Source organism: Xyrauchen texanus, chromosome 44 (genome assembly GCF_025860055.1).
Source record: "Xyrauchen texanus isolate HMW12.3.18 chromosome 44, RBS_HiC_50CHRs, whole genome shotgun sequence".
Lineage (NCBI taxonomy): Eukaryota > Metazoa > Chordata > Actinopteri > Cypriniformes > Catostomidae > Xyrauchen > Xyrauchen texanus.
The window spans coordinates 31,895,997-31,922,848 of record NC_068319.1 but is presented as its reverse complement, the minus strand read 5'-3'; the positions used below and the strand labels follow the sequence as shown (position 1 = coordinate 31,922,848).

Here is a 26,852-nt window from a genome sequence, read left to right as displayed (position 1 = left end):
TGGCCATCGGGAGAACCGAGCGGGCCGCTGTGTCATCTGCGATAAGCTAAAACGAGCCGCCGCGTTAGCGAACACTCTCCCCCCAACAAATTTTGGGCCAGTTATGTCAAATCCCATTCCGATTTCTCTTCCCAGTCCAGCCCTGACAGGGAGCACATGGATATTGTTGAAGTTTAACAATTAGGGTTACCACCTTCAATACAGAAAAATAAGGGACGCCTGGGGGGGGGGGCCACCCCTCGGGGCCACGATGACCACAGGTCCGATGACGTGCCAGTGGTGGTAAATCGCAACTTAAAACATGTTTTCATAAAAATATTAAGATTGATACATGGGCATTATAAAAAGATATCTGCTATTGAAATCAGTGTGAACAGATGCACTCAGTCTCTCTATATCACAACTCAAGTCATATCGTCATAGCTAAATACACAGCTATGACGATAACAAACATAGGCCAACAAAGTTTGCAAGTGAAACCACAAAAAATAGGCATTTGGAGGAACTTGTGAGATGTGAACCATATTTTATTAACTTATTAAATTAACAGATCCATAACTTATTAACTTTAAATTAAACAAATGCTTTCATACTCAAAAAAGTCTATTGGAAAAAAATATATATAGTGCCAGGAGACTTGCAAAGGATCTTCCATGAACATCATGAACATGATAACATCAGTGGCCCAGAAGTAGTAGTGTGCAGTATTGGAGCATGCCTACTTCCTTTTATAAGTGTACTTCTTGTCACTCCGTGCAGCACTGAGAAGCTGTTTGTCTTTAAAACAGATACAGTAAAACTCTGAACAGGACTGCTCAAAGTTGAGAGTGATCAAGAGCTCACTCCTTATGAGCTCCACAGAGCACCTGTTCCTGCTGTCACTCCATTTGTTGGACATTCTGGAAAAGATCCTTTCCACATAACCAGTGGATGCTGGGATACTTAAGATGTGGCTGATGATGGACAGCATGTTAGGCAGGTTAGATACTTGAAAGAGAGCCACCCACCTGGCAGCCACGTCTTTGGACTTCCATTCGTCATCTGCACCTTCTCTGAGCCCCTTCAGAATGCTATTTGCTGTGGTGCATTCATCATAAAGTTCATCCATGCTGACTTTTTGGACGAGCTTAAGCTTATTAGTGATCATCTCAGTGTCGCTGAAGGAAAGCATGCCATGGTGCAGAGAGAGAGGTTGCAGGGAGAACAGCCAGTTGTCCTCTGAAAAGTCAAACCATTTCTCAATGTATGAGATTGCTGTGTTGAGAAATTCTGTGAAATCTCTCCTTGCCCTGTCTGCATCATGTGGGAGAAGATGCTGCAGCTTCACTTTTGTTAAGTAGCCATAAAACTGGTCATCTCTTCTCTGTGTGAGTTTTTGCTTGAAGGTAGACATGATGGAATATAACTCAACACAGGTGGTTGAATCATTTTCCAGCTTCTTTACAACATCCTCAAAGAGGGAGAGGATGTTATTGGAGAACAGGAGGTAAACTTCCACATTATCAGCATCTTCCTCAGTTGAGGCTTCACTGAGCTTCAACAAAGCGCTGATCTGTCTGGGACACTCTTCCCCCAGACTGATGAAATAAGACCTGAGAGCAGTCCAAGACTGCATAAGCCGGGAAATGGCTGGATTGAGGGACAGCCACCTTGTTGTAACATGTCGCAGAATCTTGCGGAACTCCACATCACAGAACTTGCAAAACTCTTTCAGTGATTCCCTTCGTTTGGCAGATGTGGAGAAGTGGCCATAGACCTTCAGCACAACATTTTCCACATCTACAGTGAGCTGATCGAGAGCATGCTTCACTGTGTTGTGCACAATATGGGCATGGCAGTTCCCTTGCCGCAGATCTTTTTGCTTTTTCTTTAGGTTGGTGAAGACAGAGTTGTGGATTCCATAATTGACATTAGTATTGTCTGCACTATATGCTGTAACTTGATCTAACGATAAGCCAAATTGATCAAGGGAATGTTCTATGTAATCCATAATATCAGCAGCTGACTCATGTGCATTCTCTCCAAAATCAAGCATTTTGTTGCAGATCCCAGTTTCTGGCCTGAAATACTGTACAGCAAGGGGAAACATCTTCCTGTTCCCTTTATTTGATGCATCCGTCTGTATGGAGAACGGGAGTGGTTTACCTGATGTTAAGACGTCAACAACATCAGCCACTGCCTTTGGAGCAAGGACGTCTTTGGCCATTGCTTCTGCCTTAGTTCTCCCGATGGACATTTTCTTTATGATTTTGGAGTCATGAAGAATCTTTTGGTTAAGCTTGTGTCCACAGTCAGCACTGTTATAGCTGAGGTTGTGTTTAACCGTGTGGTACACCTGTGTTAACTCCGCTGCTGTAACCTAGAGAGGAGTAGGATGAGAAATTGCTATTGAACTTTAGTAATTGTATAAGGTGGCGTGAACACAGATTTTGGATAAAATATTTGTCATTGTTTGCAGACAGTAACACCATCCAAACAGTGAAACCACATCATAAATAACCGATCTACAAACATTTCTAAATTCATGTAAAACACAATTTTTTTATTATTATTGGTAAGTTAATCTATTATATATAGTCTGTTGTTAATTCTACAGTAGCCTATTGAAGAATGCAATCATTTAAATTAGTTAAGTTGTATATTTGCTTCACATAGGCACTATATTTTTATTATTAAATATATCTCTCTTATCTGTTATTAAAATAATGCTTATGTGTCTGACTATGCATTAACCGTAATAAACAAATCGGTAACACTTTACAATAAGGTTCATTAGTTAACTACATTAATTAACATTAACTAATAATGTTATATAGATATATTTATACTTATATATTTTTTTTCTGTCTATTTTATATTTCTCTCCTTCGAGTATGATACTAGTATTAAACCTGTTACTGTTTTCTCTGTTTTTATTTTCTACTACTGATAGTCTCTGAGACTGCTTGGACGTCTCCCGTTTTAAGGTGTTCTTAACCTTGTTGTACTGTTTTATGATGTGCCACTACACATGGTGTTGGTGTCACATGGTGTTGGTGTCATTTAATTTTGTAGTTCTGTAAAGCACTTTGGTCAATCAGTGGCTGTTATAAAATGTGCTATATAAATAAAATGAACTTGAACTTGAACTTGAACATAATGAACTGCACTTATACAGCAATTGTTCATCTTTGTTCATGTTAATTTCCACATTTAATAATACTTTATTAAAATCTTGTTAATATTAGTTAATGCACTGTGAACTAACATGAACAAACAATGAACAGCTTTATTTCTATTAACTAACATTAACAAAGATTAATAAATACTGTAACAAATGTATTACTTACTCATTGTTAGTTCATGTTAGTTATTAATACATTAATGTTTAATAAATGAACCTTATTGTAAAGTGTTACCAACAAATCATACCATAACATGATTCATTAACATTTTTAAAATTATTTCTTAACAAATAGGCAGCCTATGAAATGTAATGTAATCAATCAGAAAAGGGGGGGGGGGGGGGTATTTGGAGCAGCCTCCGCCATTCTTTCAAATCGACTCTCTGCCAAGAGACCCGCCCTCCTCTGACTCTGATTGGCCGTGAACCTGAAACAAACCAATCAATCCAACGATGGCAGCGAGTATTTCCCAATCAGGGGCAGAATAGGACGAGTCTTCACAGAATGCCGGTGGGATGATTTGCATGAGATGCTGCATTGAAGACAACTCCGAAAATACGGGACAAACCGCTATTTTATTCTCAAATACGGGACGATTCCGTATTTTAAGGGACGGGTGGCAACCCTAATTTTGGATTTCAATAAACATCGCACTGAATGTTAGATAAAACTGGAATTGGTTTGCAACAGGAGGAAGAGCTGTATGAGGAGACAGTTGTCAGCCTGGCTTCACTGAAGAGCTGCGCCTTGCCGATCCGATGTCTCGCCCACGACCCACGGTGTGTTTCAGAGGTTTATGTTTTTGAAAGATAAAACTCAAAAAAAAAAAAAAGTACACATAATACATATATTTGGAAAGCTGACATACTCGTGATTCGAACGATGTAAACCTTTTTAAGATACAATCAACACAGCAGGTACAATCTGTCTCTTTGTGAGACCACCAACAGCCACATAAACAAACCCAAACTGGAAGAAACTCACCCATGAAGCCTCCTGTTAGTCCACTGATCCATTACATTCCAACAAAAATGGTTTGGTTACACTGTAAAGGGTCCATACAATACAATTCAATGAAGTATTTAGTCCATAACACATTTATATATCAATAAACATCCACGGAATATAGTAGTAGCATTTTGCGTTAGCCGACAGCGCTATCACAACTTCGACACATTCTATGATCTAGTTTCATTTGAAAAGTAAACATTGAAGAAAATGTGATATCAAAATGGCCACTGACCCCTGAACGTTTGATAGACAGGTCATTTGAGCCAATCGGTCCATGACACAGGGGTCACCGGGTATCAATAGCCAAAGAGCGCAATGATCAAAAATGGTACCTCCCTCTCTTTGAGTGACAGTAAATCGACCCAATTGCAATATTGAATGGAAATGACAGTCTTTTCTGATAGCCAATGAATTTCTGTAAAGGTTGATATGCAGATTTAGTGGGTCGATTCCTCAGGTCATGCGTGAAGTTCATGCGCAAAGTACCATAGTGGTTCATGCGCCCGTGCGTAAACACAGCATTGTACGAGCTGACGAGAGAAAGTAGCTAACAGGTGTAAAATGGCAAAGAGGACTAGTAAAACACACTTTTTACTCGAAGAAGTGATTGAACAATGTACTCGCCGTGACAGTGACGAGTCGGAGGATGACATTTCTGACGAAGAGAGCGATGTTTCATCCATTGTAGCAGAGGATATATTTTTGGATGGTGGCGACGTCACTCTCGACAAGTAAGTTTTATTATATTATACAACATATTTGACTGTATATACTGAGGTATGTGTTTGTTTTGAGGTGTATTTGTCAACTTATGTCCTGTGTTTGGTGTTTTATGTCGAGTGTGTGTGTTTTTTACGTGTAACGTTACCTGCTAACTTCTTTCGTGTGCGCTTGTGCAGGATTGTTTGTTTATGTGGGCTCAAGCACAGGTGTGTGTGTGTGTGTGTGTGTGTGTGTGTGTGTGTGTGTGTGTGTGTGTGTGTGTGTGCGCGCGCTCATGAACCGTATAACCTGATTGTTTGTGTGCATGTTGTTCTGTTTATATGCTTGTGAATACAGAAACAATGTAAATGTTTTGTAAATTACTTGTTTCTTTGTTGTTGTTTTATATCACAGACCATCATCTGAAAATGAATCGGATGAAGTCTGGGAGCCTGTCAGAAAAAACAGCATACTGAGGGACAGAATGACAGCACCTCATCAGGAGAGGAGCCCCATCCTTCACCTTCCCAGAGAGGTTGCAAATAGCCTCTGAAAAATGTTAGGTGGAATCTGTTTTAGAGCACGCATAGTTTTGTTTGAGTACCAGATGTGCCCCTGGAAGAGATATTTTCTTGGATTCTGAAAAAAAGAATAATTTGTAAATGGTTTGAAATACATATACATAAATGTGTATGTATATATATATATATATATATATATATATATATATATATATAAAATCAATAATAAAATAAAATAAAAAATAAAATATATATATATATATATATATATATATATAGTGTGAGTTCAAATATTAAAGTGTTTTAGTACCATAGCACTTGTTTTGTCTCTTTTGTACAAAGTTTGGTTTCAGGAATTGAAAAAAAAAAACACTATAATGTGTTTATGCTTCAGTTACTTTGTGTCAGCAATTATTGACAGTGAATCTGGATAAGGAATATAATAGCCCTAAGTGTAACCTTTCATTAGAGCCCAAAATTATGACTGTAGAGTAAAGCATTCAAGAATGGCAGCATTTTATGTGTCTATGGTCACAAAGGGTCATTTGGAGTCTCCAAGTGGCCTTTTTTGAGAAGCGCCTAGACATACACTTAGATAAACTTGTGTAAAACACTCATTTTCTAAGGTATTGTTATAAAATTTTAAACTGTGTTTGGTAAGGCTTCATGCTGTGATCCCATTGTGTTTACCAGCTAATAGCTCCCAGCTGTAGTTATCTGCAGGCATCTGTTTACAAAACAAAATGTAGGCGGAATTGTTTTGGTCCTTTTTCAGTGTGTTCAAAGTTATATTACTCAATACCAGAAAGACTTACAGTGATTCTGACCATTTAGGAACAAACCTCTGAGTGTCACCTTTCAAAAGAGACCAAAAGCATGCATATACTCCAAATGGTTCAAGAACAGCATGCAATTTAATTTGGGTAGGCCTTTTTTAGGCGTTTTAGGCAAATTTTGCATGAACGCTAACAGGTTTTAACAGAGTAAAATATATTATACTGTCTGTTTTTATAGACAGTATAATATAGATACTTTTGCAACATGCAGTATAAGTCTCATAAAATTACTGTTTCAGATAGTATAACATGTCATGACATTTAATATGAATAGAAAAGTTGACCCAAATATGTAAATTCTGTCATCATATACTCAACCTCATGTCCTTCCAAATCCATGTGACTTTCTTTTGCAGAACCCCCAAAAATTTATTTTGAATTCCATAGAAGTAAATGGTGAACAAAATAGCTTGTTTTGGTCACCAATGGCATTCATTATATGGACAAAAACATTTTTTTAAATGTCATCTTTTGTGTTTCACAAAAAGTCATACAGGTTTGGAAGGACATGAGGTTGAGTAAATAGCTGTGCGTAAGGTCTTAAGTTGGGGTATAAAGTTCAAGGCTTCGTAACTACTAGTTAGTTTGCAACTAAGTCGGTGCTTAATTTGGTTGCTCCACCTGTTCTTAAAGTCTTAACTAGTAAGATGTTAACTCTCCGTAAAGTGAGATAGTCGCATACTATGACGTTTACCTGCATTGATCTATTAAGCAGCGTTCATATTTGTACACAGAAGTATTAAAAATCCATGAACTTCAATTTGATTTTGTTACGGTTGATGTACAAACCTTGTTTGCTTACGTAACCGTCACTGCGGACGTCACAAGAGCAGTTCTCTTGAGAAACATATTTTGATAATTAAGATATTATTTTAATTATTTAACATTTTATACTTTTATATTTGACTGTCATTCATATGATTTTGAAGCCTGAAAAGGAAATCATACCCTTATTTTATTATATGACTCAAGCTTGTATAAATGAATGAGTTAGTTTGTATGGTAATTATTCATCATATTTATGAAACACCTAAAACAGGCAATTATGTCATAATCACAATTATTTGATTGATGCCAAACATGGAAAACATGAGCTTATTGATGTCATAAAATATCAGTCTTCTTTTTTATTCCATCAGTTACACCTGCTCTGAGTCTTCTGTAAATATTTAGTTTATACTTAGGGTTACGTCGTACTGAAGTTTAATGGTGCAATGCTCAAATATTTAGTAGTGCGTAAATTGTGACTTCGTGCCCATTTACACCACAACTAGGCTAAGTTCAAACTTTTGTATAGCTGGTGCAACCAGCTCCTGATCTTTATATCAAACTTTTCATTTTTCTTCTATTTTGCAGTACAAGCTTGCCCAGAGTTTTCTTAAGCCGTTTGGAGTGTGATGCAGCACATGTTTCCTTGGCAATGAAGTGGAGGCTGATGTTTGTGCAGCTTTCTGCAATGCACTGAGTATGAAGATGTGATTGTTGTATGGTTCTAGGTTGAACATGTTTGCCTCAAGTTCCTTGAATGCAGAACCACCATGTAGATCCAGAACCTTTGTGGGGACAGAGATGGGCCTTGTGAGTGTGTGCTGTTGAAGAAATCTCTCAGCTGTCTTGCAGACTTTCAGGACGCTGTCTGACGGTCTTATAAATCCACCTCAGGACTTCATGTCGATTAGTGTGTTCATCTTGGGAAGAGCTCTCGACACTGAGTGCTGATAAACAGGTAGTGCACAGAAAGTGCAATCCGGTGGAGAACTGTTGCCACTAGCTCTGATGGCATGTCTTGCTACCATTCTTTTGAAAGCTGAATAATGTGGGATTGTTGTTAAATCCATTAGCAGATTTGTCCCCACATATCTGCAAATTTGTATTGTATTGTTCAGTTTAAGTCAATTTTTGTGTGTACTTGGAAGCTTTTGTTATTGAACAAATAAATATGTATGATTTGTGTGCATATAAATAAACTTATTTCTAATTATGATTTAAAAGATCAGGGGATTGTTGAAATAATTAAATTCTCACAAGCTGTTATGTACATATTCCAGAAATGAATGCAAATGGATAATTCCATTAAGTAAAGGTAAATTAATTTATGTGTGTGTGTGTGTATATATATATATACACACACACACACACACACACACACACTGTATATGAACTTGTGTGTATACTACGTTTTTATATTTGATTCTTCTGGATTTATTCTGAAGAGGTACTGTCTAGTTACAATATCAACACAAAGCTAGTCGTTTTTATTAACAACTTTAAAATTTGTTGATGTGCATGCCCCCCTATTTTTACTGTTGATTATTAAAGATTATGATCGTTATGCCCACTCTACATGGGGATAACGACTAATGTGTGCTTAATATGTACATAGTGATAAATTACAACCTGTGGGCACTTTAGCCGCATCCTTAAGTGAGTGTTGTTTCGCGGTTAAACGCTGCACATGACGCGATGCCCTCTGTAAGATGGCCGCCAGAGCACTTCCGGTAGCTTCACCTACTGCTGGCAGTTTAGAATTCTATGAGCAATCCAGTTATATATATATAGATCAGTGGTCCATTCTCATTCTGACATCCTTGCACACATTCTCACCAATCCCCTCACTGGAGACGCCCCCTTCCGCGAGTGAAATGCATTATTAGATGCACAGCTGCTGTTATGAATGAAACATGTTATACTACAGGGCTGTTGAATGCTTGATTCTGATTGGTTGAGAACGTTCTAAGGTGTGCAATTATTTTCAGGGAAACGCACGGCTAAAGTAGTTCCAGGCAGGTCTTGACCGCATTACAGTTCCATATCACTTCGCGTAGTCAACTGTAATAACGGAAAATAGGATACAATTCATAACAAGAAGTGACAGCGACAAATCCACTTCAACTTCAAGAGGAAAAAAAATGACAGACTATTTTGATTTTCCGGAAGTAAATTTTAATATTTATGGTGAACATAAACATTTTAACAACTGGGTGACCGCAGTATTGGATAGCTCAGATGAAAAAACAAATAAACGGAAGGGACATCAAAGGCAGCCGGCAACAACAAAAGACATAAAACAATCAGCGAAGAACAGCTAGACCGACTCGAGGGCGAAAAACATGAAGAAAACACCAAAAAACAACAGCTTACCCTAACCCTAACAGCTGTCAGTGTGTTTAACGTGCAGTTTAATTTTAATAAATAAATTCGTTCGAATTAACGAATGAATTATAACGTATGAATTAATAAATAAATTAAATAATATGACGCACATGATTTTCTGTCTCATTATTGCAACCTCTGTCTCTCTAATAACTACACTAATAACTGCATTAGTCTGCTGTCAGTGGCTCAAACCTCCGTTACTAACTCTAAAATGACGTTTTGGAATTAGCAACGGAGGCATGGGATTAGATGCGTAAGAAATTAGTCCTACATACAAGAGCGTTTTAATGACAAAAACTTGACAAACGTCTAGAATCACATCATCTGAACAATGTTTCGAGGTGTGGTAACTGTAGGCCTAGTATAAGCGGAATAATTGACTCCGGGCCGTTGAATTATTAGAAAAATAATGCACACCCGAGGTGTAACGGCCACTCCGCTTCGCGTCGTGACCGCATTACCACCCCGGGTGTGCATTATTTTTCTAATAATTCAGCGGCCCGTCGTCAATTATTCCTTACTTATTTCATTCCATTTAATGACGTCATGATCAGAGAGTGTGATGAAAAATACAATTGAAACCACATCAGTTCATAAACTGGCTCTGTTTTATACATGTCTGATTAAAAGTGAATGACCTGGATGGGTGATGTTCGTGGTGTTTATCTCTGCAGCTGTGAGCTCATGTCTATACTCTGATTCTATAGAGTGACTGTTCCTAATGATGTCCTCCGGCGTTCCCATGGTAACAGGCTGCATGATAAATATGAATGGAATGAAAATATGTGCAATCCAGGGTGATGCTTCTGTTTTCACACGATCATCACAGATTTGGTCTTCGCAATTCATGAAATAACTACATTGACACAATGCATCCTATATGGAATATGGCATATACTAAGAGAAGAATAGAACAGAATTTAAGTGGCAAGCTTATTTATATAGCACATTTCGTGTACAATGGTACTTCAAAATTGCTTAACAAAGACATAACAAAGAAACATATATTTTATATAAACTTTAATAAAAGTTTAATGTGAAAATAATTAATATGAAAGAAGAAAAAAACGTATAAATGGAAATAAATTAAAATAACGCAATGCAGAGTGTTCAGTCAGATAAAGTGTATCACAGTGTTTGGTCAGTTAATGCACAGGGAAATGAATAGAAACATGGAAAAATTGGCAAGCAAGATTATCATTGGACATTTGATAACAGAAAAACAATAGGCTAGACTAGAACAGAATAGAATAGAATAGAATGGAATAGAACAGAACAGAAACAACACAGGGAAAAGAATAGAAACATAGAGAAATGTACAAGCAAATGTATCATTGGTCATGTCATAACATAGAATATTCTAAAATAGAATAGACAAATGTATTTATATAGCACGTTCATATAACAGGCATAATAGAGTTTACAGTTTTAAAAATAAACTATTTTTATAAATTATTTTTTTAATTGTTTTTCTGGTAGCACTCAGAAACAACATATCTGAACTTTAATTGATATGTAGGCTACTGTGTTTTTCACTTTTCATCTCATTGTTGTCTGATACCGGTTACCCACATATAAGACAAATAATGTCCGGAGACGCCAGGCTTAATCCATCAGCATGCCTGATAACTAATAATGGAGAAGAAAAAAAGGAAAGAGAAGATGATATACAGCAGAACTGTACTTGCACTGAAATCCGGCTTTACACTGTGAAGTACTGCCTCTGCACATGCTCAGTGTGTCAACACGCACTGCCCCTCCGCCTGTGCTGACTGCCTACAGGACCTGAAGCGACACCTTCACACGCATTATCAGCCTCTCCTTCATTCAAGACGTCTCGCTTTCTCTCTCTGCAGTCTCTCTGCTTCACTCTCTCTGTTTAGCGGTCTGTTCTGTAGAAGCAGTAGAGGAACATCATGTGGTGGGCAGCAGAGGGGTTTCTCTAAGCACTGCAGTGGATCTGTTATGGAGTTCAACTCGTCATCTGTGTTTGAGCAGCACAAAGGTAACACACTGCACACACACAAGCTAATAACAAGGAGGGGTTAGTGTCTCTGTTGCTATGGAAATGCTCATCCCCGTGTTTTGGCATAACCCATCAGTTGCTAGCATGGTGTGAGTGTAACATCTGTTTGTGTGTATGCAGAATACTAGCGGTTGTTCGTGACGATGCTTATTTGTACGTAAAAACATGGGCTGAGGGTCACAATCATGATGCAAGAAGATTTGGGAGAGGTGAGGTAAATGATAGACCGCTCTGTCAGGGACTCAGGGGGAAGATAGCAGATCTGTGTTATATCCTATGTAAACCTTAGGCTATACAGCCCCCCACCACATAGAAAATCTGTGTCTAAAAACCGAATTTACACCTGGAATTAAATAGACATTTTAAGGATTTTGCCATATTTCTAGGTCATCCTAATCAGACTTGGGTAACAATTTACATTCATATATATATATATATATATAAATGAATAATGACTAATAATTCAGTAACAAATGCATTATAAATCATTGATATGCGATTATAACAACATGCATAAAAAAGGTGAGTTTCATGCTAAACCTGCCAAATAGTGAGCCAGTTTACTTCAGATGTTTAAATGGTTAATAAACGGTTTAAATGGTTAATAACACATTTTCAGCATTAGTAACCTACTGTTTGAAAATGTACTTTAATGTACAGTGGGCACATGTAAATAATTTATAGAGTTAGAAACTTTAGAAACATATGCACGTAAAGTTCATATTTTACACATGCCACAAATTAATATTTAGATCTGAAAAGTAAATTGGCAGAGGAGTTTAGGTAACTAAAACTAGGAAAAACTCTTCTTTTGACAACAATGTGACAAGGAAAGTGACAACACAAGTAAATCAATACATTACAGTAATGGATATAATCAAAAAAGCAGACTTTGGCTAAATTAAATAATCCCTCCATTCAATCTCAGTTTAATAGTCTATTTTTTGCTGCATTATGACATAAATCATGAATCATGTTGTTGATTAATAGAAGTATGAGTAAGTGTATTTATTTAGAGAAAATAACATCAAAGTTAAAATACTCACTATTTGGCAAGTATTGGATGTTGCTCGTTTTATGCATGTTGCTATAACTGCATTTTAATTATTTAAAATTCATTTGTAAATTACTTAGTAGTCTTACATTAACCTCTTTATAAATCTCTTTAAAAGGGAACATTCATGTACTACTCAAATTTGCAGCTAATTGCCCATTTGTGACCATGTCCTCTTTGTACAGATTCCATTGCTTCATGAAACTCTAAAATAAAATAGATAACATGATGTTTTGCACACATTGGGATTCAGATTCAACTTTATTGTCATTGTCTAGAGTACAGGTACAGAGCCAATGAAATGCAGTTGTTTTCGCATATCCCAGCTAGGCTGGGGTCAGAGCGCAGGATCAGCCATGAAACAGCACACCTGGAGCAGATAGGGTCAAGGGCCTTGCTCAAGGGCCCAACAGTGGTATCTTGGCAGTGGTATCGTGGCTTGAACCCCTGACCTTCTGGTCAGTACCCCACAGACTTGACCACCAAGACACCACTGCTCCTTTGTGGAGTCCATGTCAGCTTGAGTACATGCTGTCATGAATGTAAATGAAACATAACAAATACTAATTCAACCTTTCACGTAAATTACACTTTTATTCAAATATAAAATTGCATAGTTGAAGCATTTTCACCAAAATTGGACAGCCAAGAGTACAATTTATTGCCAAGAGGTTGATTTTAGAGAAATTGTTGAGACTTCTTCTCAAACTCTAAAGGAGTAACATTTGAGACTACTGTGGTCGTTTTCTCAGGAGAAACATCTGAGAAAATGAAGACTTAACCAGAAGTGTCCATGTGCTCTTCACTTGATCTCATTGCTGTCTAGGAGAAAATGTTTTGATATTGACAAACACTCCTTTGTGAAATGAGTCTTTTGGAAAGCCCAAAGCTTCAACACCTGCTTCTCTTGACTCGTTGATTTAGTCAACTCGCTTTCAACACAATTTAGATGTTTTGAAAGACATACGATAGTTGCTAATGAATCTAAAGTTAGCTAAGATTCTTGTGGCATTGATAGGCTGCCTTCTTTCTAATTAAATGACTTATCTCAGAAAGATCCTAACACAAATGTGTCCATTTCTAACATTGTATAAGCACACACACTGATGTTATTGAATGATTTGTGTTCCTCTCAGATGCTGCTGAGGAGGTTGATCTGAATATGGTGTACCAGGCAGCAGCAAATGGTGATGTCAACTTGCTGACTGCCACCATACGAGAGGACCCCTCCATCCTTGAGTGCTGTGATGGTGAAGGTATTCTGTGACACATGTTGCACATATTGCAAATCATGCGACTTACTAAGAGGAGAGGTGTGCTGTAACTTTTTTATTTATTTTTTTATTTTTATTAAAACTAATATAAATATTCTAACAAGAAGATGGTACATTCTTATCCCTTGTCATAGTTCTGTTAGAGAAAACAAAACATAATTATACATTGATATTAGTAATACTAGAACAAATAACAAAGCAGATGGAAAGAAGAAAAATAACACAAAAAAACACAGTTTTCCTAATATTATTAATGACAGTAGAGACATCCATCCTGATAATAGAGAGAATTATTAAAATAAATCAATAAATACATAAATAAATAAATACAAATAATTACAGCTGCAATGATAATACTATATTATTTGTAATATAGTAACCATGTCAGCTACACCTCTTACTCAATAAATAATTTTGTCTAGCTTATTACCAAATCCCTTCTTTTACACTTTTATTTTAACTATAAACATAAAAAAACCTGAGGATGTTGCAAATGTCTACTAATTAAATTGTATTCCCATTCTGGATATTCTTTTATTGATCTATAAAATGTCACCTCTTTCATTCCTTTCCTATAATAGGTCTGGTCTCAGTGGAAGAATGTAATCTACCCATTTTCCCCATAGTTAAATACATTTCTCCGATTGTAAACAGAGATTCATTGTTAGCCTCTCCATTACGAAGATCTTGTATACAATTTTATACCAGTCACCAATTTCTGGTATTTCAGGCTGTAACCACTTTTTGGCTGAAGTGTTCTTACAGGTTATTAACAGGATTCATCCATTTTTTTGTAAGGTTTATTTTCTAATTTAGGTTCCGTAAGACCTAAGTATAGAGTTCAAATACTGAAATGGATGGAACCTGAAATATACTCTCTATGCAGTTATGAATCTCTTGCCAGTATGGATAAATCTTGGGGCATTCCCAGAATATATGACTATGGTTAGCTTCATTCGAACCACACAGTCTCCATCAATTTGCATTCTTGGTTAGATATCTCTTCTGCTTAGGGGTGATGAAGAATCGAATAACATTTTTCCACCCAAATTTTCTCTATGATGAGTTTATTGTTATCCACTGTAATTTGATAATAGTTTCCCAATCTTCATCTTGGATCTTGAACTTCCCTTCATTTTTCCATTTACTTTTAATATATTTGGTATCTTCTAATTTGGCGTCTTGTTCTGTATAGTTTTGTAATTATTTTGGTCTTAGTTCCTGTTTTGTATGTAGAGATGAACAATGTAAAAATACCGTTGTTTATCTTTTCCAAACTCTCCCCAGTAATATTGTTAATCTTATGCCTTACTTGCAGGTATCTATAGAAATCTTATTTAGTTATTTAACATATATTATTTTTTTAAGTGTCTCAAAAGCCATCACAATTCCATTATCTATAAAAGTGCTGTAGGCCGTGAGACCTTGTTTAGTCCAATCCTTAAACCTATTGTCTGTGATAATTGGAGCAAACCACAAATCATATGCGGGCCATCTCAATAATGCAACTTTCTCTTTTAAAATATTTTGTTTTTAATTACGTCTTGCCAAATAGTTAATAGGTTGTTTGTCCATGGGTTGTTTTGCCCTTTATAGATTTTAGTCAACTGGTCATATGCCATTATGGCTTGTATTGGTAGTCTGTTGAGGTTGCCGATCTCTATTTCTTTCCATCTGGCCCTAAAATTTTAATTGCATAAAAGGCAAGGCAAGGCAAGGCAAGGCAAGTTTATTTCATACACAATGGTAATTCAAAGTGCTTTACATAGAAGAGATTAAAATAAGAATAAAAAAAATAAGAATAATTGAAACAGTTTAGAATAAAATAAAATAAAATACAGTACAAACAGTCGTACACACAGTGGCACAGTGCTCATTCAGTAAATGCACAGCTAAACAGATGTGTTTTGAGTCTGGATTTGAATGTGCCTAATGTAGGAGCAGATCTGATCTCTTCTGGAAGCTGGTTCCAGCTGCGGCTGGCATAATAGCTAAAAGCAGACTCTCCTTGCTTAGAGTGAACCCTTGGTATTTCTAGCTGATGTGATCCTAATGATCTGAGTGATCTGTTGGGTTTATATTCAGTGAGCATATCTGCAATATATTGAGGTCCTAGCCCATTGAGTGATTTATATACCATTAATAATACTTTAAAATCAATCCTAAATGTAACTGGGAGCCAGTGTAAAGACCTGAGGACTGGTGTGATATGTTCATATTTTCTGGTTCTGCTCAGAATCCTGGCAGCAGCATTCTGTATGAGCTGCAACTGTCTTATGGTCTTTTTGGGAAGGCCAGTGAGGAGTCCATTACAATAATCCACCCTGCTGGTGATGAAAGCATGCACAAGTTTCTCTAGGTCTTGACTGGAAACAAAGCATCTAATTCTTGCAATATTTTTCAGATGATAGTATGCTGATTTAGTTATTGCTTTGACATGACTACTGAAACTAAGGTCTGACTCTAGAGACACACCAATATTCCTAACTTGATTTTTAGTTGTTTGACCCCTAGCGTCAAGGTATGCATTCACCTTGAGAACGTCATCTTTGTTTCCAAACATAATGACTTCAGTTTTGTCTTTGTTTAACTGAAGAAAGTTTTGGCACATCCAACTGTTAACTTCATCAATGCATTGGCACAGGGAGTCAATGGGGCTGTAATCGTTAGGTGATAGGGCTAAGTATATCTGTGTGTCGTCTGCATAGCTGTGGTAAGCAGTTTGGTACTTTTTCATTATTTGGCTCATTGGGATAAAGAATTGAGCCTTGAGGGACTCCGCATGTCATGGACGTCCACTCAGACTTATGGTCTCCTATACCTGCATAATAACCTCTCCCTTCTAAGTATGACCTGAACCATTTTAGGACCATCCCAGAAAGCCCCACCCAGTTTCCCAGCCTGTCAAGAAGTATGTTGTGATCAACAGTGTCAAATGCAGCACTGAGGTCGAGTAGTACCAGTACTGATAATTTGCCTGTATCAGTATTTATGCGAATGTCGTTTATTATCTTTATGAGCGCTGTCTCTGTGCTGTGATGCGATCGGAAACCAGATTGAAAATTGTCAAAGTATCCATTTGAGTTCAAGAATTTGTTCAGCTGATTGAAGAAAACTTTTTCAATGATCTTGCCTATGAAAGGAGGATTTGAGATCGGTCTATAGTTGCTTAATATGGTCTTATCCAGATTGCTCTTTTTCAAGAGGGGCTTGACAACTGCAGTTTTCAGGGAGTTTGGAAAACTCCCAGAGAGAAGTGAAGAGTTTATCACTTCTAGGAGATCTGCTTCTAAACAGTTGAACACACTTTTGAAAAAAGATGTGGGAAGTGCATCAAGGGCGCAGGTTGATGTTTTAAGGTGCTGTACGGTTTCTTCCAAAATTTTGCCATCAATTTCTTTGAAATCAGACATAGTAACTACTTTCTCAGGTTGTGGTTTGATTTGTCTGACCCCAGCACAACTCAAGGATGTGCTGATCACCTTTTGATATTATTGATTTTTTCAGAGAAGAAAGAAGCAAACTCACTGCACTTGCTGTCTGAGAGCATTTCACTGGGAATCTGGCTTGGGGGGTTTGTCAGTCTCTCTACAGTCGCAAAAAGAGTGCGTGTGTTGTTTAAGTTGCTGTTTATAATATTCGAGAAGAAAGTCTGTCTAGCTTTGCCTAGTTCCATATTAAAAGCATGGATGCTGTCTTTGTAGATGTTATAATGGACTACAAGTTTTGTCTTCCGCCACATGCGCCCTGCTTTTCTGCATTGTCTTTTCATATTTTGCATTGCTGTTGAGTTTCTCCAAGGTGCTTTTTGTCTTCCACTCATACAAGAGGTCGTAGCTGGGCTGCGTGGTAATATTCTTCTAAGTATGGCAGGACCATACCTCCTTTTTCTTACTATAGTTGTAATTAGAGATGCACCGATCGACCCGTCAGGGACCGGAATTTGCCGATTTTCCGCATGCTCGGCCGGACCGGTGACCGGCCGTTCAGCCTCACGTCTTTACGATTCCTAGCCGGTCCGTTTTGTTGCCAGCGGCGCAGGCAATAATGTCACAGCCGCACGTAAACATGTCATCAAGTCAAGTCAAGTCAAGTCAATTTTATTTGTATAGCGCCTTTCACAACACACATCGTTTCAAAGCAGCTTTACAGAATATCAGCATTAACAGACGATAAAACTGTAATGTCTATAAAGTCGATTAATCATCATTGTGTAATTTAGATAAAATACGATTTTTAATAGTGTTTGAAAATAATTAAATGATAATTGTATTAATAACCCCAGTGAGCCAGCTGTAGGCGACGTGGAAGATCATCACTGTGAAGAATACATAAAGTTCGAAATGTGTAATAATTGTAAGGCCAAAGTAAACCGTGGGGGAACCACCACAATAACTTTCGGAACAACAAACCTAATTAGACATTTAAAACACCATCACCCAGCTGAAAATGCCCATTTAAAAAAAGAAGCTAAAAAGGGAAAGCAGCTAAAGCTAGCCAGAGCTCAGAGCCAGCCACAAGTCAGCAGCCTCTCCTATCTTTCCTTGGTATCAGCGAAAAGACCAAAGCAATTATGAGGAAAATTATGGAATTCATGGCCCTGGATGACCAGCTGTTCTCCATAGTTGAGGACAGAGGGATCGGAAATCTGATAAATTTCCTCGATACAGAGTAGGAGGTACTTTCCGACGTCACGTTGCCCGAGTTGTTTAATCTCGTGTCATGTCACACCTGTGCGCCTGTTATCTGTCAACATTTGGGTACAAAAATCCAGGAGAGGGGAAGTGGGGTGCTGGATGGCAGAGGCAGGCTAAATACTATACAAATTGTGCCGTTGTGATTTAATGTGCCGAGTAACGTAATTTTTCCCACCGTGTCCGATATTAAAATCAGTGCGACACATATTGCAAAAGGCTTCGGGATATGAAATTAAATTCTTCCATCCAGCTGTTGTTAAATGTACATGTATGTTTTGTTTTTTTCACCAGAGCACCAGCTGAGACTTCTCCTCCCCTCTACCAGTGATGCTTGATTTAACATTCCGCGTCTACTACCTAATCAGGTCAGACAGCACCACTGCGGTAGCGTACATAAATCGCCAAGGCGGCATACGCTCCCGCCACATGTCACAACTCGCCCGTCGTCTCCTCCTTTGGAGCCAGCAGCCACTCACATCCCCGGCAAACTCAATGTGGTGTCAAAAAACTCAAATGTCACGAAAACGCTTGCCCAGTGGAGAGTGGAGGCTTCACCCCCAGTCGGTCCAGCTGATCTGGGAACGTTTCGGAAAGGCCCAGGTAGACCTGCTTGCCTCCCGAGAGACCTCCCACTTCCCGCTCTGGTATGGCCAGACAGAGGCTCCCCTCGAGGCAGACGCACTGGCCCACAGCTGGCCCACGGGGCTGCGCAAGTACGCATTGAGCCTTCTTGCACAGGTGCTGTGCAAGGTCAGGGAGGGCGAGGAGCAAGTCACACTAGTGGCTCCATACTGGCCCACCCGGGCCTGGTTCTCGGACCTCTGGAAACTCCATGTCTGGTCCCTGGACGGGACGCGGAAGATCTAGCTGGCCTACCACCTGCTGTCGTAGACACGATCAACCAAGCCAGAGCCCCTTCCACCAGGCAGCTCTACGCCCTGAAGTGGCGCTTGTTTGCAAATTGGTGTTCTTCCCGGGCTGAAGACCCACTGAGGTGTGCAGTTAGGTCAGTGCTCCTATTCCTGCAGGAGAGATTGAAGGGGAGGCTGTCCCCGTCTACCTTGAAGGTGTATGCTGCTGCTATCGCGGCCCACCATGACGCAGTAGACGGCAAGTCCCTTGGTAAGCACGACTTAATTATCAGGTTCCTAAGAGGCGCCCGGAGGTTAAATCCCTCCCAGCCAAGCCTGTTCCCCTCCTGGGACCTCTCGGTAGTCCTCACGGGCCTCCAGATACCTCCCTTCGAGCCGCTAGAATCAGTTGGACTCGGGGCCCTCTCTCTTAAGACTGCCCTGCTGATCGCGCTCGCCTCCATCAAGAGGGTCGGGGACCTGCAAGTGTTCTCTGTCAGCGACACTTGCCTGGAGTTCGGTCCGGCAGACACTCATGTGATCCTAAGACCGCGACCGGGCTACGTGCCCAAGGTTCTTACCACTCCCTTTAGAGACCAGGTAGTGAACCTGCAAGCGCTGCCCCGGGAGGAGGCAGACCCAGCCCCTTCGTTGCTGTGTCCGGTATGTGCTTTGTGTACCTATTTGGACCGCACACAGAGCTTTAGACACTCTGAGCAGCTCTTTGTATGCTTTGGGGGACAGCGGAAAGGAAACGCTGTCTCCAAACAGAGGCTTTCCCACTGGGTAGTAGATTTCATTGGCTTATCACACTCAGGCCGTGCCCCCTTGCGGGTCCAAGCTCACTCGACAAGGAGTGTTGCGTCCTCGTGGGCACTGGCCAGGGGTACCGCCCTGGCAGACATTTGTAGAGCAGCGGGTTGGGCGACACCCAACACCTTTACGAGATACTACAATCTCAGGGTTGAGTCAGTTTCATCCTGTGTTTTCTCAGGTCCGAGCCGGTAGAACTCGGTAACACGCTGATGGGCTGGCCGGGTGAATCGCTTGCATATAGCGCCCTTTCCCTCGCTTGAGGTAAAACTGTGCATCTTTTTTCCCAGGAGATTCCACTCAACTCGAATCCCTGGTTGATTCCTTCCTAGCCCTCATGGGTCCACAGTTCGGCGGAGGAACTTGCCGACCCAATCCACTGTGGGTACTCAAATCTACCCTGTACTGGAATAGGTGCTCCACAGTTTTCCTTGGGTAAGTTTCGGCTGCCCTCCGGTCGCCGTGTGTAGCAACTCCCCCCTCGCTGAGGCTGGATTTACCACCGCGCCACTTCCACGTGTCGCCTAAAAACACATGTGATGTATTCACCACCTTACCTCCCCAGCTGGGTAGGGGTAGTCTCTGCAGGGTCTTTTCCCCCTGAAAGAATAGGAAATTGGGTAAGACCCCCTTCCCTCAGTGCGTGTAAGGGCCCCGGCTGTCTATTGCTCTATGCAAGAAACATAGAGAGAAAAGAGGCCCAGCCAGGCTTGGCCCCTTCCCAGGTTGGCAAGCGTCGCCTTGTTCCCCTGTCAGGGTAACCAAAAGGATTCCGGCGACTTTTGTGGGGCATTGGGGAAGGGTACGTGTTGTCTGATACAGCTGTGTCAGACCACGTACACGGCTCAGTGCATGACGTAATTTAAATTGGACCCCTAGTGTCGCTTCTCCGACACAACGTGGAGAGAGCGACAGAAGAGTAACGTCTAGGTTACGAATGTAACCTCCGTTCCCCGATGGAGGGAACGAGACATTGTGTCCTTCCCGGCCACGTTGCTGAGCCGAGCCGTTGTTGTGGCCGGACCATTTCCGGCTCCTCAGAAAAATCCTGAATGAACTCTAGCAAATACTAGCTGCCAACTTCTCTTTTTTTCATAGATCAGAGGTATATTCGGTGCTCAAGAGAGACCCCTAGTGTCGCTTCTCCGACACAACGTCTCGTTCCCTTATAACGTTGTTATATAAAGCAACTCATTTGCAGTTAATTGTTATTTCTACCTCTTTCCAGTCACAGAGCACTTTATTTTGAGAGTTGTTTAAGTGAGAGAAGATCCTGTAACTTTGGGGAAATTGTAATGTTTAATCATTTATTTTATTATGAAAATAAAATGTTGCATTGAAGAAAGGTAGATTTTGTTTGTATATGCGGTCAATAATAGTTCTTAGAAAGAAAATCGGAATCGAAAAAATCGGTATCGGCAGGTCACACTTGCAAAAAATCGGAAATCGGAATTGGCCAAGAAAATTACAATCGGTGCATCTCTAGTTGTAATGTCTTATATTTAATTCTTGTTTTTTTCCCCTGCCATATATATGATGATATAATTTTATTCCATTCAGTAAATTGCTGTTTATATATATCTATAGGAAGTGTCTGGAAAATATATAACATACATTAACAAAGGACATTACGGAAATGGAAATAAATGCAGCAATAACTAAAACTAAAACTTTTCTGCGTGTTTGTAACGATACACAGGCGACTGTGAGGTTTGATTTAAACACATTTCATTCATTTTGTTATGAATGCAGACTAGGGCAGACAAGGAGTGGGATCTAAATGCGGGTTCTTTATTAACTGAAATGAGTAAACACAAAACAAGCAGGAACAAGAGAAAACATCCACGGGGGGACAAAACTGAAACTAAAACACAAACACAACGGAGGAACACGGAACTAGGGAAACACGGCAGGAAGAAAACACGGCAAGACAGGCAACGGAGCAAACATAGGAACATCAACATTCAACGATCGACAAGGAGTGGAGAACAAACAGGGTTTATATACACAGACACAGGATGATCACAAACGACAATCAGGTGCGAACAATGACAGAGTGCTGGCAGTGATGAGATCCGGGAATTGTGGGAAGTGTAGTTTTAGACAAAGACAAGTGAAACACAGGGCAGACAACAAGGGAGTCGTGACAGAATCCCCCCTCAAAGGAGCGGCTTCCAGACGCTCCTAACATAAAAAGGAATACCCCAAAAAAAACAAAAAATAATCCAAGGAGTGAGGGGGGACAGGCAGACCAAAGAGGGCACAAGGGGCAAACAGATAGTAAGAGGGGGCACAAGGGGCAGACAGGAAGTCCAAAGGGGCACAGAAGGCAAGAAGGCAGTCCAAGGGGGCACACGGGGCAGACAGGAAGTCCAAGGGGGCACAGAGGGCAAGAAGGCAGTCCAAGGGGGCACAGGGGGCAAGAAGGCAGTCCAAGGGGGCACAGAGGGCAAACAGGAAGTCCAAGGAGGCACAGAGGGCAAGAAGGCAGTCCAAGGGGCAGGGACAGGTTCAGGAGGCCTGGGGGGCGGCCACAGGACAGCCATGGGGAACTCCGAGGGCGGAGCCAAGGTAGGCGGAGCCATGGAAGTTTCTGGTAGCTGAGCCATGGAGGGCGGAGCCGTGGAAGACCCAGGTGGCAGAGCCATGGGTGGCTCAGGAGGTGGAACCATAGAAGGCTCTGGAGTCGGAGTCGTGGGAGGCTCAAGAGGCAGAGCTGATAGAGGCTCGGGAGGCGGAGCCCTGGGAGGCTCGGGAGGCGGAGCCCTGGAAGGCTCGAGATGCGCTGGCTCTTGGATGGTCGAGGCATCTGGCGCTGGCTCTGGGACGGGCGAGCCTACTTGCGCTGGCTCTGGGACGGGCGAGCCTACTGGCGCTGGCTCTGGGACGGTCGAGGCTTCAGGCGCTGGCTCTGGGATGGTCGAGGCTACAGGCGCTGGCTCTGGGACGGTCGAGGCTACAGGCGCTGGCTCACTGACGTTCGAGGCTGCAGGCGCTGGCTCACTGACGTACGAGGCTACAGGCACTGGCTCACTGACGTACGAGGCTACAGGCACTGGCTCATTGACGTTCGAGGCTACAGGCGCTGGCTCAGGGACGGTCTAGGCTGCAGACGCTGGCTCGCTGACAGTAGGGGCTGCAGGCGTTGACTCGCTGACCGTGGCAGGCGTAGGCGCTGGCTCGCTGACCGTGGCAGGCGTAGGCGCTGGCTCGCTGACCGTGGCAGGCGTAGGCGCTGGCTCGCTGACCTTGGCTGGCGTAGGCGCTGGCTCGCTGATCGTGGCTGGCGTAGGCTCAGGCTCGCTGACCATGGCAGGCGTGAGTTGGGGAGCGGAAGCCTTTCTTCTCCTCCTCCGGGCGGACGAAGTTGGCAGCGCTGGCTCGTTGATCAAGGCAGGCGTGGGGGTTGGCTTGCTGGCAGGTGGGGCAGGCGAAACAGGACGAGCCACTGACGACTGGAGGGTCACCACTGTGGGAGGAGAGGCAGGATCCTCCTCAACAACACCCACAGTGAACGGCGAGCTGCATGCCAGAAGTGCCTCCTCCACAAAATCGCAGAACGTCCAGCCACGTGTCGCCGGTGGCAACTGCTCCTTGAGCGAACTGGTCAGGTTATCCCGGAAGAAGACCACCAGGGAGGAGTCAGGGAAGTCGGTGGCACTCGCTAGGTCCAGAAAGTCTCTGACATGATCCTCCACCGGACGGCTTCCTTGCCTCAAATTCAATAGTCGACAGTTCACCTGAAGAACCGCTAGATCCATTGTGGTCGATCGTTCTGTTATGAATGCAGACGAGGGCAGACAAGGAGTGGGATCTAAATGTGGGTTCTTTATTAACTGAAATGAGTAAACACAAAACAAGCAGGAACAAAAGAAAACATCCACGGGGGACAAAACTGAAACTAAAACACGAAACTAGGGAAACACGGCAGGAAGAAAACACGGCAAGACAGGCAACGGAGCAAACATAGGAACATGGAGTGGAGAACAAACAGGGTTTATATACACAGACACAGGATGATCACAAACGACAATCAGGTGCGAAAAATGACAGAGTGCTGGCAGTGATGAGATCCGGGAATTGTGGGAAGTGTAGTTTTAGACAAAGACAAGTGAAACAGGGCAGACAACAAGGGCGTCGTGACACATTTTCTGCATGTTTGCAACGATACACAGACGAGAAAGCTCCAGGATATTTTGGAAGAGTTAACATTTTCCTTAGAAGAAGAGCGGGACTCCAATGAACGTTTGTATTTTGAAGAGAGACTTGATCCAGCCGAGGATACAATTTCAGAAGAGTAAGTCATTTAGTTTTCATTAGCTGATATGCTATTTTATATAAACATGTACATATTTTACTAGTGACATTTGAAATATGTCCTAATAAGTTTAAGTTACATTTAAATGCTGTTTCCGATAAAGCAGGTATTTAAATTGTATGCTGTATAATATAAATATGATATGTAATATGATATAAAAATAATATGAATGTTTAGATTATATTTAAAAATATATAGTGTTTATAATGCCTCATTATCATCAACAAAGCTTGTCTTTGCAAATATCTGTTCAAGTGTAAATAAGTAAAATGCACTTTATATATGCCCATTTTAGAAAATCTGCATATTATAATGATTTCTGAAGGATCATGTGACACTGAAGACTGCAGTAATGATGCTGAAAATTCAGCTTTGATCACAAATTCCATTTTACAATATATTCAAATACAAAACAGTTCTTTTAAATTGTAAAAAGAGTTCAGAATATCAATGTTGTTTCTGTATTTTGGATCAAATAAATCCAGTCTTGGTGAGCAGAAGAGACTTCTTTTAACAGTAGTGTAGGTCTAAAATTAAGTAAAGTCTTTATGTAAAGAAAATATATAGTCAGAGTAATTATTTTAACTTAAAACTTGATTTGGATCATTACGTTTTCTCACATGCATTCTCTATCCCTCATTGATATGCCCAGGGGAGGGTCTTTGTCTCTCATGTGTGAATTACAATGAATATTCATGATCATTCACGCCTCCTCGCATATTACCTTTCAACACTAAAAATGTCTTACAAAAGTTCAATTACTATATTGTTTTGTATGAATGAGTGATCAGGATGGTTTTCACATCATTTTGTAGGCTACAAGATCCAGTTCTCAAAAGTCTTGTGGACAAATGTTTAGTATGTGTTATATGACCTTATTTCAGTGACTTAAAATTTTAGTTTTTTCAAAAACCATGCATAAACATTATTTTCTCAAAAATACAAACCTGTACATACATGTTGCTCACATATTATTGTAGCCCAGTTTGTGCTGAATATAGTGTTATCAGACTTTAGCCATTAATATGTTTTTAAGCAACTGAAAAAAGCACAAATGTCAAGGCATGTCAAAACTTCTCTAGGGCCCAAAATACCCTCAGACCCCAGAGGGTTAAGATAACTTTCTGCTCAACAGTTGGCAGGTTTAGGGAATTAAGATTTTTTTCTATATGCTGCTTGTTTTGCATTGCTGGTTGAGAGTGTACATTTCTGTTATAGGTTTCAAATCTTTGCTGTACCGTAATTTCTGGACTATTGAGCGCACCTGAATATAAGCCGCACCCACTGATTTTTAAATAAAATATTATTTTTAACATAAATAAGCCGCACCTGTCTATAAGCCGCAGGTGCCTACCGGTACATTGAAACAAATTAACTTTACTCAGGCTTTAACGAAACACGGCTGGATTTCAGGGGGGAAAGACCCTGCGGAGACCACACCTGCCCAGACTGGGGGAGGTATAGAGTGGTGAAATACATCAAATAGACTTTTAGGTCACATGTGGAGAATGGCGCGGTGGTAGATCCTACCCCATTGGGAGGGAGGAGTTGCTACAGACACGGCGACCAGTGGGAACTGCCCAAGGGAGACGCGGGTCCACTCGCAAGGGGACCGTACCACGGAAAATACACACAGGGGGGAAGTCCACGTAGGAGCCCGACCTGTGGAGCACCTATTCCAGTACAGGGTAGATTGAGTACCCGCATTGGATGTGGTTGACGAATTCCTCCTCTGAATTCGTGGGCCATAGGGCTAGGGAGGAGTCATCCAGGGAGCCGAGTTAGTGGGATCTCCTGGGATAAGTTTTTCCTTCAGCAGAGGAAAAGGTCGCTAGGTGCAAGCGATCCACCCTGTCAGTTTGTCAGCGTGTTACAGAGTTCTACCGGCTTGGACCTGAGAAAACACAGGATGAAACCGACTCAACCCTGAGATTGTAAAATCTCTCAACGGTATTGGGTGTTGCCCAACCTGCTGCTCTGCATATGTCTGCTAGGGAGGTGCCCTTGGCCAGTGCCCATGAGGATGCAACACTTCTTGTTGAGTGTGCTTGCAAGGGGGGGGGCATGGCCTGGGTGTGATAGACCAATGTAATGGCGTCCACTACCCAGTGGGAAAGGCTCTGTTTGGAGACAGCATTCCCTTTCCGCTGTCCGCCAAAGCATACAAAGAACTGCTCAGAACGTCTAAAGCTCTGCGTGCTGTCCAAGTAGATATGCAAAGCATGTACAGGACACAGCAACAAAGGGGCTGGGTGCAGCGGATGAGCGAGAGGCCTTGTGACGGTGGAGAAGGGTGTCCGCCACAAACTCGTCAGGTCATCATGTACTTCCGGGAGTAAAGGGACCACGAAGGCTGTGGGGAGGACGGAGGGTTCCAGTCCAACCCGCACGCTGACAGCGGCCCAGGCAAGCATGTCGGACATCTGGGC

General features: G+C 41.1%; 2 protein-coding genes across 3 annotated transcripts in view; one reads left to right on the top strand and one right to left on the bottom strand.

The window, feature by feature from the left end:
- Nucleotides 1-590: 590 nt before the first annotated feature.
- LOC127636501 (uncharacterized) lies at nt 591-4,439 on the bottom strand. Its single transcript, XM_052116997.1, has 2 exons — nt 4,149-4,439; nt 591-2,359 (listed from the first exon to the last, which is right to left on the bottom strand). Exon 2 carries the CDS (start codon nt 2,234-2,236, stop codon nt 719-721), a length of 1,518 nt encoding a protein of 505 aa, XP_051972957.1. The 5' UTR covers nt 2,237-2,359; nt 4,149-4,439; the 3' UTR covers nt 591-718.
- Nucleotides 4,440-11,167: 6,728 nt separating this feature from the next.
- The window catches only part of ankrd55 (ankyrin repeat domain 55), a 48,435-nt gene continuing 32,750 nt past the window's right edge, over nt 11,168-26,852 (top strand). Inside the window, exons 1-2 of one of the 2 annotated variants that reach the window (XM_052116995.1) lie at nt 11,168-11,395; nt 13,607-13,726. In XM_052116995.1, the coding sequence (XP_051972955.1) occupies nt 11,356-11,395; nt 13,607-13,726 (160 nt within the window). In that variant the 5' untranslated portion in view covers nt 11,168-11,355. Of the gene's footprint in view, nt 11,396-13,606; nt 13,784-26,852 lie in introns of those variants that run through there. The other variant, XM_052116996.1, reaches the window with a different exon arrangement.